This window comes from Parasteatoda tepidariorum, chromosome 10 (assembly GCF_043381705.1).
Source record: "Parasteatoda tepidariorum isolate YZ-2023 chromosome 10, CAS_Ptep_4.0, whole genome shotgun sequence".
NCBI lineage: Eukaryota > Metazoa > Arthropoda > Arachnida > Araneae > Theridiidae > Parasteatoda > Parasteatoda tepidariorum.
The window spans coordinates 74,494,957-74,510,792 of NC_092213.1; the positions used below are offsets into that span (position 1 = coordinate 74,494,957).

General features: G+C 33.5%; 1 protein-coding gene across 1 annotated transcript; it reads right to left on the reverse strand.

Annotated features, from left to right (window-relative positions):
- Window positions 1–363: 363 nt before the first annotated feature.
- On the reverse strand, window positions 364–15,091 carry LOC110282054 (cilia- and flagella-associated protein 58-like). Its single transcript, XM_043050981.2, has 6 exons — window positions 14,350–15,091; window positions 9,842–10,215; window positions 8,618–8,792; window positions 6,280–6,513; window positions 4,676–5,616; window positions 364–782 (listed from the first exon to the last, which is right to left on the reverse strand). Exons 1-6 carry the CDS (start codon window positions 15,007–15,009, stop codon window positions 383–385), a joined length of 2,784 nt encoding a protein of 927 aa, XP_042906915.2. The 5' UTR covers window positions 15,010–15,091; the 3' UTR covers window positions 364–382.
- Between the last annotated feature and the right edge of the window lie 745 nt (window positions 15,092–15,836).

Genomic DNA, 15,836 nt, shown 5'->3' on the forward strand with positions numbered 1-15,836 from the left:
TCCACGGCTATGCTTTTATTTTAAAATATTTAGGAAAAATTGGCAACTGAAAATTGAAGTAGGTATATATATATAGCTATGNTTAATCTGGGTATATATATATATATATATACCCAGTTTAAAATAACATCGGATTAGTCTCTAAATGTCTTTCCTCTTTTTTCACACAGTGCTTTTTTTTTTGTTAACATGAAATGCGCTTTTTCATTTTCACAACATCATCGAAAAACAAATAACCCTTAAACTATTTTAACCATTCAACTTTTAAACATTAGATGGCCTAATGTTAGCGAATATACAACTACTAAACAAATATTACTGTTTTTTTTAAAAATTTTTATTGTAAATGGTTACTCTGTAAGTTATCTGTCCCACATTGAAATCAACGTTTGCTCTTCCTCTTTTTAGTTTTAGAATTCTTCCTTTTCCTTGAATTGAAATCTGCCAATTTATATCGTCGGATTTCATCTTTCAGTACCATAATCTCCTTTCTGTATTTCTCTAGCGTAGATTCGTACATATTATTTTCAGCTGTCAGGCATTTCAATCTGTCCATCCGTGATTTGAGTTCACGCCTGCACTCCCACAAGTCGCTGTCCATGCCAGATTCTGTTCTTCGCCTTATCATCTCATGCAGCTTCAGCAACTCTTCTTCCTTGCTATGGATCTCGTGGTCTTTGCTCTTTAATTCAGTCGTTTTCTTCAAGAGTTGGCGTTGCAGCTCAAGACATTTTGTCACCAGTTGTGCTTTTTCAGGATCTGTGCCTTCCAAACTACGCCATCTAAAAACAATGATGAATTATGAATTATTATTCTGGTGATGCTGAATTATTATGTGGATACTATACCTGCCAATTTCTATGCTAACAAGCTTATTTATATTTTTAGCAGCGGTAAAATTTCTGCTTTAAACAATTAATATATTGTGTTTTAAATTCTTTCACAATCACGATGTTATTAACAATTTGAAAGGATGAACAGATTGCTTCGTAAACATTACCCTTATTCTCAAAGTCCTTTCACACAGTATGGCACACAGAAATAATATACAAATTGAATCAGCTAAATTTTCCACCAGGAGTAATAAAAATTATTCAACATAATCTATCAAATAGTAACTATTACAAAAACTGCAAGTGTAATATCATTTCGACCCTAGATTTTTAGCGGGAGTTCGTCAATGAATTATTTTAGACTCTATCCTCTATATCCTATTTTTAAAATATTGGTACCTTACATTTGAGAAATACAATTTTGATTAATATTTTGAAATGTTTAATTTGTAATGTACTAAGAGTTCATCGGGGGAAGGTGTTAATAATATTTCTCAATGTTAATAATAATAATTTCTAAAACCCAACAAATGGCTTCTTCTGTGGCACTGTACCATGAACATCTTCCTTGTTTTTGATATGAAATATATTATGTTAAAGACGTTTGTAATGGCTTAAAACCTCGAGATCATCATATTTAACATCCTATTCACATACGACTTTCTGTACATACAGAAGATATATTTTTGCAGATACAGAAGAGTGTTACCGCTTATTATGCTGATGACAATGATACAATTGGGTCAAATCAAAGAGACATAACTTTGCCTTCCAAAAACTACAGAAAAAAATTTACGGCAATAAAGACAGGTGTGAGTTATGATGACTCAGGGGAAGGAGCATTCGCCTTCCAATGAGATGAATCAGGTTCGAACTTCGAATCCCAGCGATTACTGGAGAATACGAATTCCGCATCCGATTTTCCCCGACCACAGTGCTGATGTAAAATATCTTCAGTGGTTTACGGATCATGTGTTAGAGTCCCCTTGCCGTCAGGCTAAGCGTGGGAGGTTGTTCAACGTCGGTTATAAAATAAAATGAAGACAGATGTTTAAAACGGAAATTACAAGTAAATGTTCAGCAATCACAATTACTCATCATCCACTAGAAGTCCATGATGAATGGGAAAAAGGCGGCAAGAGGTTCCAAGTGCCCAGCTTCAGAGCTATACTTATTATGTATTCTCAGAAACCTTTTCAGTTATGATGTCTATCAATTATACAATGAAGTAACTCCCCTAACTTCACTGAAATACGAGCCACAAACAGTTGTCGCTAGCTCTCGTTTGGAAGTGATTTTCAGATGCCATTGTTAACAGGTTGAACGCCACGCTAATTATACACGGCTAGCCCGTCTGGCCAAACGCTAAATAACTTTAAACTAAATTTGGAAATTTCAGACGAATTCCGCTAATTTTTTAAACGGTTTAGCGTGACATACCAGTTAATAGTTGTGAATTATATAAGCCTACGAGTTGTTTAGAAATAGTGGTGAATAAAAATCTACAAAATTGAATTTATTAAACTAGGAATCACAATTAATAAACTACCACATGAAAATATTTATTCGCTGTCCGGAGCAAGTTGGCATCTCTGTATTTAAATAAAACTATTTTTGTGTGTTCTATATTTCATTAATTTCTTCAAACCATTTTAGCAACGATAATAATATAAAAAAATTAAAAGGATTAAAAATTTACTCGAATTATGTATTTCTAATAATCTTGGCTTCACCGGTCACCGGTGACCCCCGAGGAGCTACGAACAAACCCAGTGCTGGTCACCGGTGATCTCCATGGCATTCAACGTGTTAATTAACAAGCAACACATTCATATTTGCGAATTTCATCTGATTGAAGTTGAGAATTGCCGAATCAAGAGTAAGAGAAAATAATCGTTTACACGCCTCGGTATGGGAGAATAACAAAATGAATTAAAATACAATTAATTAAGAGCTCTACCTCTCCTCCTCCGGTATAAAACCCCGAGCTTCGCCGGTGCAGAGAGAAGGGTATTGCCCAAAATGAAAGAGAAAAGGTGTTAATGAACACTATTCGTAAGCTTATTTATAATTTATATTCATTCTATATAAATTTAGAAAGTGGTAGCTCAAAAAAAATTAATAAATAAATAAGCAGAATTTCTTAACCCTTTCGCATACCTGCCAACTTTTACGCATTTGGCGTAAAATTTTATTTTTATATTAAAAGTGGTAGTAAATCTATGCTATTTTTCTCTTTTCTAAACTTAATTTTTAAACGATTTTAATCACCACTATTCTTAAGAAAATTAAGCATATATATTAATATGCGTTACAATCATGATTGTCAGCTTAAGCTTTCTCAAATACGACGTATTTTTTTGCTTAAAATGAAAATTTCAATTCCATTTTAATACCACTGGGAAGAACCATAATGGAAGGGATTAAAAGTTGGCAGGTATGCTTTCGCGCCGACTGTCACAAATATGTGTCAGCAGATTTATTTAATTCACCAATACTTTGTTCAAAATAAAACTATTTAGTTATACTTTGAATTAACATTGATTATATATATGATTAAACTAACAATAACTAAAGTAAAAGCTAAAGTAAGTCTGTCAAATTAGAAACGACTACATTTAAGTTACCGTTTTTTATTTATTTACAACTTGATTCTGATTTTGTACGAATGCTTTTATGAATCACCCGTCCCCAAGGGGTTAAAGTAAAAGCAAAGTAAGTCTGTCAAATTTAGAAACGACTACATTTAAGTTAGCGTTTTTATTTAATTGCATCCTGATTCTGATTTAGTATGAATGCTTTTCTGAATCACCCGCCCCAAGGGGTTAAGTGTCTTAGTTTAAGTTTTTAGTCTTGATTTCAGTTTTTGGGAGACTATTGCCAACATATTGTATTAAAATTACGTATGCGTAATCTCAAAACTGCTATGAAAATTTATTCAAGGCTAGTTACTGTTTCGTCATTTAGCTGCAATTTTTTATTTTTACTTAGTTAAATGGAGCTCGTTGCTTTGCGTTTGTTCTTACTGCAAAGAATCATTAGAGATAATGCTCCATAATGTCATAGTCATGCCCAATTCCGGACTATTCATTCTGAACTCTTGCATTAGTGTAATATGTAGATTATCAAACTCTTCTTCAATGAAAAAAGTAAAACAGCTCAATTAAATAGCAAACTGTGTCCGATAGATGGCGACACCAATATTAAACAAAACTTCTGTAAATTTATCACATATCATGTTATATTTGTTTTACAACTTAAAATTACACAATTCTAACTTTATTCAATGCTAAATTGTCAATCGCATTTGCATATATTCTAATTTTACTCATAATTTATCATAACTTATGAATGCATCAAATTTAAATTCCATTCAATGCTAAAATATCAATTGTAATTGTTTACACATTAATTTAATTCATATTTTAATCACAACCTATGATTGCATCAAATTTAATACCAATCAATGCTTAAATATCAATTGTGCTTTTTATATTCACGAAAATTTCTGATTATTGCATAAATCATGACTTATATTAAATATCAAATCATGTTTAATTTATCAAGCAAATATGCTTGATCTTCTGTAATGCTACCTAAATGCTGCATAATTCAAAATGTTTTTTAATTCAACTTGTAAATACTTCATGATGAATGGGTTAGGGGCCGCTGCGCGGCCCAGGCACCCAGTTTTAGTTAAATAAAGAGAAAGAGAGAGCTTTGCGTTTGTTCAATTTACAAAATAGAAAAGACATCACTAGTTAATATTTTTATCCTGTTTCAAAACATGAGTGATAATGTGATTGAATAACTTATCCATAACGTTTTTAAAAAAGTAATACCTGTGGAGATTCGTAGGCGTCTGAATCGCTTCTTCCAAACTCTTCACTTTAAATTTCTGTTCTTGCAGATCTCTTTCAGCTGTCACCAACTCTTGGCGAGTCGCTTCCATTTTCTCAACCTTGTGCTCCATTAGAGCCTTGTTTCGGTTCATTTCAGACAATTGAACTTTCAGAAGTTTTATGTCCTCAATCCTCTCGTTGAGTGCGACTTCTAACTTTGACAAATCTGTCTCCAGCAACTTCACCTTCTCCTTCTCTTCAAATATTTCTTCGTCCTTTTTCTGCAGCTTCACAACCAACGCGTCCTTTTCATTGCGGATGCTTTTCAGTGCTCCTTCTTGATTGCTTTTATCCCTTTCTAAACTAGCAATGTCCTGCAGCAATTGTAACTTCTCATTTTCTTTATATTTGATCTCTAACGTCAAGTCTGCGCCATTTTTATTCGCTTGTTTTAGAGACTCTTTAGCAAATCCTAGTTGTTCTTTAATTGCTTTTTTATCCTGGATCAATCCCTTCAGTTTGTTGTCCAAGGTCTTATTGTAGTTTTTGAGCTGGACTGAAAGCTTATCCAGCATATTTAACTTCAAGTTCTGTTGTTCGATTTCATGCTTAGCTTCCAATAATGACTTACGAAAGAATCGTGTTTCCTCAACCTGTTCCTTGTGCAGCACATCTTTCTCTTTAATAACTTCTTTCAACTGACTTACAATCTTTTCGGAATCTGAGACCACCTTGTTTAGGCGATCCTTTTCAATTTTCAACTCCTCGATTGATTTCTTCTGCTCCATGATTTGAGCATACGAACGTTCTTGCTCAAGCTCTTGTCGTTCGACAGTGTTCTTCAATTTTTGAATTGATTGATTGGCTAAGCCTATGTCATTGATTAGCAACGTTTCTTTTCTTTTACATATTTCGAAATCACTTTGTAGATTGGCGATAACCTAAAATTTATAATAAGTTAATTAATTAATCATTTATTATTAATCGATTATTTGTTATTAATTGATTAATTATCTATTATTAATTAATTATTTATTATTAATTAATTAATTAATTATTAATTTATTATTAATTAATTAATTAATTATTAATTANTTAAGTATTACTAATTATTAATTAATTAAATTATTAATTTACTATTAATTAATTAATTAATTAATTATTAATAATTGATTATTATTTGTTATTAATTAATTATTATTTATTAATTAATAACTATTATTTAATTACTTGCTTATGATTAGACAAACTTCGTGATAATAACTAGACTTCATTCCTCAAAAATGCTGAAGTCGGGTTAGAACTAACACTTACCAAGGAGCTTTAATAGAAACTGCTTATTTGACAGGGCTTTAATGGACTAACCCAACCAATCGGAGCCGGGTAGATTGTTTTTTACTGCCTACCCCCAATGAAAAGTTTGCCGATACCGAATATTTCAATTGAAATTTAAATGAATAAAGGTTTTAAGTTCAAGCAATACGATAATTATATACGATAATTATATTTACGATAATTATAAACGGAGATAAGTATGCTCAACTGAAACATTTTTGACTGGTGTTAAAAGTTATATGTTTTAAAAATAAAGACTAATTTTAAACCTTATCGAGTTTTCGAAGTTCTTGCAGGTAGCTATTCTTTTGCTTAGTTAGCTCTTTAATTTCGTTGTCATAATAACTGAACTCCTTTGTCAATGCGTCTAGCTCTTTCTGTTGAATAATGCCTTTCTCCAGGAGGCTTTCATTTTTCAACTCTAGATCTGAAACATTTTTCTCGAGCTGAGCAATTTTTCTCAAACATGTCTTCTTTTCCTTCACAATATCTGCTTGTTCAGCCTGGAAAAAAAACTCAAATTTTAAATTGACATTGGGAAAACAAATTGTAATATTCCTAATTTAATTAAGTGTACATAAATATTGGTTTATTGATACAACATACATTTGCTGGCTTGTGTGCTCAATTAAGGCTTATAAGCCTTTGTCAAGTAGAAGGACAGATAGCACAATACAGAGACGGAAATCACAAAGAATACATCATGGGTTCGAACCCGCCACGTCCACGCTTAATAGAGGGTTTGGCTAGAGATACCGCTCGGCCAGGGAGGCCTTTGTACAGAAATGAACGACGTAAATGCGCTTGTAAGGCAGAATACTAGTTATTAAAAAAAACGGATTTAACATCAGTTAGATACAATTCTTAGCCATGTCAATGCACTTCTATCTTTTGACTGAGACGGGTTTCTAAAGTCTTGGATCAAGAATTCCGTAGGAATGGGGTCACACCACATATGGAAAATTGCATGGAATAAGCAAAATATTGAACTTGTTGCATTAGTTCATAAGTGTGATTGGAAGGGATCATATAGTTTCCCCCCGGCCCAATATGCCCCCTTATTAATTATTAATTTCTAAAGGCTCAAGTCATATTTTAGTCAAGTAGAGAAAATTTTCATGAATCATTATCGATGTCATGAATCATTAAGAAGAAAGAGATATAAATAATTAATTTTTTTGTAGATATTTAGCAGCGATAAAAAAAAATTTTCGGATGTGTGTATTTTAATTTCGTTTTCTTCAAAAACTTGACCCGTAAATTATTCCTGTCTAATAGAAGAGCTCTCACCGTCCTAGGAAATGGACTTGTCTTCTTCACTAGAAACAAACGCATTTTAAAAGCAGAGAGACTTCGATGCTTCCTTCACCGACTGCCGTGTCAAAACCTGATATACACTTTTAATATTCACCCCTACTACAGTTTGTCTACTGTAAGAACTCCCCCGCCACAAAGTCTGTGGCTGTCTGCTGCTATGGAAACAAGAATAGCGCATTTCAGGGAGGGTAGCTGCTCTTCACTCTAGGGCTAACACAGTAGACCAAGCAAAAAGATTCCCTTTCGCTCGCCGAATCGAGTCAAAACCTGTCTTAAACAATGACCCCACATCTCTACTTGAAATAGTTATGCCTCGCTACCATAGTGACCTCCATGATCCAGACGAATGGCTAGTGGAGTTCTTACTTTAGACAAACTATAGATATAGTTTAGACTCATAAACAAAGTCACCTACTGCGCTCTGTACCTAAAACAACGTAAAACAGGAGTTCAACCTGTAGGGGCTATTACACTTTTTAAATATTTTGACCCCCTGTCCTTTGCCATCCTTCTTCTTACATTCTTCTTCACGTCACGCTTAATTAATGAAACCCCTTCCTTCTAAGCGCGACATCTTTTATGGGCAGATCCGTTTAAGAACAGTAAAAAGAGCAAAAACAATAAATTAACCAATGAATTAACAAGTAAATAGAAAGAAGTTTATGGATTTAAACTTTGAAAGTAATGTCAATGAGTTTTTTATTTATTTTTTAATTTAAAGTATTTCTTTTGTGGGAGATTGGGGTTCGATTCCCCGCCGCAGAAGACGAATAACACTTTTGAGCCGTGGTGGCTCAGGGGAGAGAGTGCTCGCCTCCCAATGAGATGACGCGGATTCGAAACCCAGCAATGGCTGGGAGATACGAGTAGTGCATCCGGCTTGCACCGACCACTGTGCTGACGTAAAATATCCTCAGTGTAGACGGATCATGGGTAAAAACATGGGAGGTTTTCATAATTTCCCTCTTCACGTAACGCAAATGCTGGTTAGTTCCATCAGAAAGTCTTCCACAGAGGCAAATTTCTCCCAATGCTTTATCCACATGCACCCTTGTCTTCTGAATTGGGATCAAAACTGCAAAGCTATGGAGTTAAACATTGGTTGTCGTAAACTCAAAATTGGGTTGGTTATAAAATATTAAAAACAAAGATGAATGGATGAGAAATTTTCGTTTAAAAGCTGCATTTAGGTGGAAAAAAAAGTAACGTAATATGAATTTACCCTCAGATCTGTTGCTTCCAATTAATGACCCCATAAAAAAAATAAGGAAAAGAAATGTTAAACCATACTTTCAGAGATTTTATTTCAAACTGCTTCTCGTCGAGATCTAACAACAGCGACTCCTTTTCCGTTTCTAACATCCTTATGCGATCTCCCCTTCTGTTTAAGTCCTTTCGACATTTTTCAAGAGATTCGCGTTTGTCTTCCAACGATTTTTCAGACAAACTCAATTCCCCGTAGAGGCTGGAAAAAAAACAGTAAAGGTAGTTGTGCTAGTTATAATTAACATATTAACAGTTTAACTAAACCTAAGACCTTTTCACTTTAAACTGTGATCTCCAAAACCACTTGTCCATCCATCATTAACTATGATAAATAGTTCGATCAGAGTAAGGAGCAGATAGCATTTTTTTTGTGACATACCTTCAAGTAAATTTAACGCCACATTAAATTAATTTAACACGTTGCCACGCTGATTTTACATGGCTTGCTCGTCTGGCCACACGGTAAATAACTACAAACTAAATGTGCAAATATAGACAGATTTTGCTAGTTTATAAAAGGTTTAGCATGACATATCTTCCTTTATTTAGCAAAAATTGGGTGCCTGGGCAGCGCAGCGCAGCGTCCCCTAACCCATATAGCATGAGAATTAATTAAAAGCAATGAGTAAAAAACATTTTGAGTTAATATCTGAGTATAACGCTAATAATTCAAATATTTAATTTTATATAATTTTAGTTCTTTTTTAAAAAGTGGTAACCTACAATTAAATTTATTATTATTTTAATTTTTTTCTCATATTAAATATACTATCACTTTAGGAAAACAGTAAAAAGAAAAATTTTGCATTTTTCAATAATTTATTTTTTTAAGATTATTGTACCAAAATATTAAATTGATTTTCGTAAAAACGAGAATGATATGTCGAGCGCGACACAGAACATGCTATGACATGTATGAACAAGTGAATTTGCGTCCATCATTTGAGACTAGCACTTAAGACTGCTGAAAATAATGGAGAAGAAACATCTAATGGAAGAAGCACCTTGAAGTTGAGATGAGATTTCAATTTGATTTATTTGAAAGGTGTTCTCGTGATAGCTTCACAGTACGGAAAAGTTTTAGTACGGAATCTTAGAGAATCTGACGTAGGAAACCAATTAATCGAGAATTAAGTCTCAGGAGCAACTGAGTATGAACAAAACCCACGAATTTGGGGATTATTAAAAAAAAACACATATTAGAATTAATTAATTGTATGATTATGGGAAAGAATATTTCTTATTTACCGTTCGTAATTGGATCTTTCTTCATTGATCTGCTTGTTCAATTGGTGGTTTTCTTCACGAAGTTCTTGACTGGTTTCTTTCTCTTGATCAACCAAACCCTGAAGTTCTTTGATCTCTTCCTGGGATTTTTCTAAGGAGGCAACATTTCTCTGGTATCCTGACTTGGTGTTCGTTAGTTCTTTTTCAAGTTCATCAATCTCAGTTTCCATGTCATGGATCTTTTTCTTGTAAATCCCCTCCCTCTTTGAAACATTAGAATAATCTTCTTGCAATGTCATCAACTCATTTTCCAATCGATTGATTTTTTTCTCTTCTTCGGTCTCCTCTTCTAAGAGAGTGGTTCCCGTGTCTACTCCATCGTCAGAGTACTGCAACTGTTAAATAAACATTTATAGTTTGTCTACGGTAAGAACTCCCACGACCACAAAGTCTGAGGCCGTCTGCTGCTATGGAAACAAGAATAGAGCGTTTCAGGGAGGGTAGCTTTTCTCCACTTTAGGGATCGAATAAAAAAATTCTCTTTCTATCGTCGACCTGAGCCAAAACCTATCCTAAATAGTGATCCCACACCCCTACTTGAAATAGTTATAATTCGTTACCATCTCCATGAGTCCAGAAGAATGGTTAGGGGAGTTCTTACTTTAGACAAACTATACAGGGTGGTCCTAAAATATGTGTCAAAAATGTAAAGGTAGGTAGAGGGGACTTAAATAAGCATATTTCGCATAGGATTGTGTGTGCGGTAATGCCGCCTTGAGCCGGTAGGGAGCGCTGATGACTGAGGCATATAAAAGCGCTTGCTAGCTGGATTCCCGCACGGATCTCAAACAGCATGCATCGTTTCACCAATGTGGAGCTTGCTGACGTTCATTTCATGTATGGGGCTGCACAAGGAAACGAATTAGTTGCTCAGAGGATGTACAGGGAGCGTCAGAAATCACCTGGACGCTGTCTACGGCCAGCATTGGATAGGACGGGGTGGTCCAGTTCCCTGCCCACCGCGGTCTCCTGATTTAACCTGCTTGGATTTTTTCCTTTGGGGTCATATTAAAAGCCTGGTGTACGAGAGTCGCATCAAGAAGATCTTGTTGCCCGCTTGTCTGTTGCTGCTTTACATGAGCTCGACATGCCTAACGTCTTTTCTAATGTACGCCGATCCACGCGCCGTCGCTGTGAATCTTGTATCGATGTTGGTGGCTGCTCTTTCGAGCACCTCTTGTAAACTGTTGATAAATTTTTATTTTCTTTTGTCTTTACTTGTTTTTTCAGTTTCCTCTGATTTATACTGCTTTACAAGCTACTGCTTTAATGTGCCATTACCGCACACACATTCCTATCCGAAATATGCTTATTTATGTCCCCTCTACCTACCTTTACATTTTTTACGTATATTTTAGGACCAACCCTGTATAGATAAACAATGGACAGATAAAACAACAAAGTGCCAGTTTTATTCGATCACTTTTAAAGAATTTAGTAACAGAAAAAAACATCCTTACGCAATTAAATATGTAAGGGTACTATAGTGACAGCACACTCTTTTATATTACATTAAAATGATTTTGTTTAATAAAAAAAAAGAGTGTTGTCACTATATTACTGCCCCGTGTTGTGTCTGTTGTCACTATATTTTTTTTGTGAAAATGCGTTATATTTATACATAAAATGAAGCCTTGAATAGTTTTAAGATAGGTGCTTTAAAAGTTTCCGAAATTTCCATTGGATGACAGCACAATGTAATGAAACATATGATTGCCAGCATGTAACCATTGCCTACTTACTACCATTTCTTACACGCTACCATTACCTACATGCTACCATTTCTTACACGCTACTATTGCCTACATGCTACCATTTCTTACACGCTATCATTGCCTACATGCTACCATTTCTTACACGCTACCATTGCCTGCATGCTATCATTGCCTACATGCTACTACTTCTTACACGCTATCATTGCCTACATGCTACCATTTCTTACACGCTACCATTGCCTACATACTACCATTTCTTACACGCTATCATTGCCTACATGCTACTATTTCTTACACGCTACCATTACCTACATGCTACCATTTCTTACACGCTACTATTGCCTACATGCTACTATTTCTTACACGCTACCATTGCCTACATGCTACCATTTCTTACACGCTACTATTGCTTACATGCTACCATTTCTTACACGCTATCATTGCCTAAATGCTACCATTTCTTACACGCTATCATAGCCTACATGCTACCGTTTCTTACACGCTATCATTGCCTACATGCTACCATTTCTTACACGCTACTATTGCCTACATACTAAATATCATGGTGCTTTTCACCAAAAATGCTCTTGAAAACACTCACTCTTGATTCTTATTTGAAATGTAACTTACTGTATGCCATAACTCTATCAATTTTATTTTAAAAAAAATAGTTTATAATAATAAAAAATAGTATACTTATAGCAAATATTAATTTTTTATTTGTTAATAATAAAATATTTCTTGTAAGCAAATTTTAATTTTTTTTCTTAAATTATTATCTAAATATGTTTATACGTATTACTGTTAAAAAAATAAGTGGTATTGTCAATATAGTGATAAATTACTTGCCATACAATAAGGTTCGGTGAATGAGAGCATACTATTTTCATAGGTAAATTTGGTGAAGTATACGTCAAATAAATTCGATATCTATAAAATCATACTCACACTGTTGAAAAAATGTTTGGCTACAGCTGTAATACTATGAAATTTTGGAGCTTGGAGTTTTCTTTTATAAATATAACGCATTTAAACATAAATCACTTGGGAAAATTCTCATTTATTATGTTTGTAAGTCACGAAGTGACTAACATAAAATTTTCGTTATAAACTCTGAGCACATGCCATTATGAATAGAATTTAATAAATGTATTAAAACACAAGTATAAAACAGGCATACGATCGTTTCAATAAAATGAAGCACCTTTTTTAGTGTCAAAATACAAGAACAACAACGTGAAGCTACTTTATTATGGTACAAAAAAGCTCGTATTTCTATTATTTGTTACAAGTCGCTCTTCACTTTAGCGCTGAAACGTATGTTAGTTTTATGTGACAAGTCGTGATTCACCATTGCACAGAAAAAAACGAATAGCTATTTTATATGACAAATCGTGCTTCATTACATGTAGTTGTAGTAGAAAAACGATCGTTTATCTATTTTATGTGACAATTCATGCATCATTATATGTATTATCGTAATGATTGTATGTCTGCTTTATGTGACAAGTCGTAATTCATTAAAGAACCGGAAATATTGTATGCCTGTTTTATGTAACAAGACTTGTTTCATTATACATTATTGAAACTATCAGTTAGTCAGTGCTTCATTATACATTATAAGCATCTCAAAGTTAACCCTTTTTTATTCGGTTGCACGCCATTCCTTTAAAAAGATTGGCGCTGATTGCTCTGCTGAAATATTATACAAAAGATTTTATGTTGATTTTAAGTTCATATTATTATTTCTTAGATATTATTATTTTTTTTAATAAAAAAAGCTTTAAAAGTATTAAAAAATTCAGCATTTTAGTATCATTTGGAAAGTTTAAAGCTTTTAGTTTCGTAAGTTTGGGGCTATCATTTGGCCGTGACATCATTTATAGAAATCTTTAATTTTTTTCGAAACAAGAAAATACACGCAAAAAGAACCAACATTATTTCAAGATCAAATTCTGACCCTAATAGTGATGCATTTAGCTTAAACAACTCGCTTACTTTAACCTTTTGACTCAGATGAAACACCGGTGTCCATTTTATATATATTTTTTTCTGATGCTTTAGCAAAAATATGTTTTGGGTATTATTAGTTAACAAAACAGACAAATAGTTACTAAAAAAATCTGTTAGATTGTCGAAATTATATTTATAATATAATATATAATCCAAAAAACCCGGATTGAATCTGCCTGTAGGAATAAGGGCTAAGAGCAGAGATGCCAACTTGCTCCGGAAAGCGAATAAATAATATTGACTGGTAGTTCATTAATTATGATTCTTTGTTTAATAATCATGTTAAACCTGTGAAAAAGCAAGCAAAATTACTCAAATATTTGCAAATTTTAATTTGTAGTTATTTACCGTTTTTTAAATTATTTAGGCGTGTCCGGGGCAGTTGGCATCTCTGTAAGAGTAGCGATTAGCCAAACTTACATCAAATGTGCCATCTTTAAATTAAACTGTTTCTTAGTTTTGTTTTCCTATAGATTATTTACATGTTTCGAACAATTTTCTCTTGATAAAATGCCATATTTAACAGTCTGTATTCATCAATCGCTCTTAATGATAGCTCTTATACAATTTGAAAATGCTTTAATCCTGTCGAATCAATTTATATTAAATCAATTGTCGTAATACTTTATTTTATTTCGAGTATAAATTATCGCTCCTATTAACCTAATTCAGTATCCTGAAACCCTTTTTAACCCATTTCAGTCAATAGTTTATATTTTAACATAGAGGTAAAAAGCTTACTTCTTCATTCAGTCGATTGCTTAAATTATCTTTTAAGCTGTTTATCTCTTGCTGCAACTCCATTTTTTCTTTGTCAATTTCAATTGCTTCCAACCTCATGGACTCCAGGGATTCATTCAAATCTTCAATATCTTTACGCTTCTCTTTCACTTCATTCTTCAATTTCAGATTCTTCAAGTCTACGACAGCTTTTGCTGATATCAGCTCATACACTTTGTCCTGCAATTGCTGACTGCCCACGAAGCATGTCCGGAACTTTTCAAAAAGGTTTGCAAACTCGGCGTACACCTCGGGCATTTCTTCCTGCCTGGACTTTAAATGCTCTAGGAAATTCTGGAAGTGATTACTCAGGGCGACATACTGGGTTTTCGACAAAAATGCCGTCACCAGATTTTCACTTTTTGCATCCACTTCGGACAACCAAGAATGGACTTTGTCCAACTCTTGCAATGCAGCTGAATGACGGCGTGAAACATTGAAAGGTAATTGGCTGCTATCTTGTGTATTTTCTTCATGGGCTTGCTCAACCACAATCTTTGGTGATTTGTAATTTACACCATTTTGAGATGCTACATCTGTATCATTTATACTATTTTGAGATTCTTCATCTGGATCATTTTTATCCCCCGAAGTATTGCCTAATTTTTGTTCAGTTGACATATTTATAAAAACAACTTACATCTGTTTTCGATTCAGGTATGTGTAGGGATATTGTTTCAGGATTTTTGAGGCTAAAACAAGGGCTATTGCATGTATTAAATTGTAAAAAAAAATATTTAAGTTAAAATTCCATGCTATTGTAGATGTTTTTACGTGAGTTTTTTCCCCCGGAGATATTGCTATTGTTTCATTTTAACAATGTATGTGTTTCGGTAATGTTGTGGTTTATGGTAACAACGAAAAATCTCAGAGTAAATCAACAACATTTTGTAGTCATTGTTTAAAAAAAATAATAACAATGACATACTACGGAAATTATTATATGCTGCATTAGTATCGCGGTGGACAATAAAAAAATAATACCTGAGCTATCTCATTGAAAACGCCATTCGTTTTAATCAATTTTACTTACAAATTTTAAAGTTGAAGCATTCATATCACTCCATCTTGAATTTAAAAAAAAATAATACTCTGATATTCATGNTGTGGGCACAGTGACGTCATGAGGAGGGAAATCGTAGCTTCAGCTCTAAGAGCGGAGTGAACTAGCCCTTCTATTCTCTTTAGCCCTGATTCATATCACTCCATCTTGAATTAAAAAAAAAATAATACTCTGATATTCATGACCCGAAGCTTTATAATAGCAAACCCGCATTTTGTTGTTATGTAGATAGAAGTGATATTTTGACTACAAGACAAAGAAGAAAGAAAATATATATATTTCTTTCAATAGTCAAAAATTGTATATTTTTATTACATAATTATTAAATGAAAAATGAGCTTCATACAATGAAAATTATTTTTCTCGATTGAAAGTAACTTAAAAA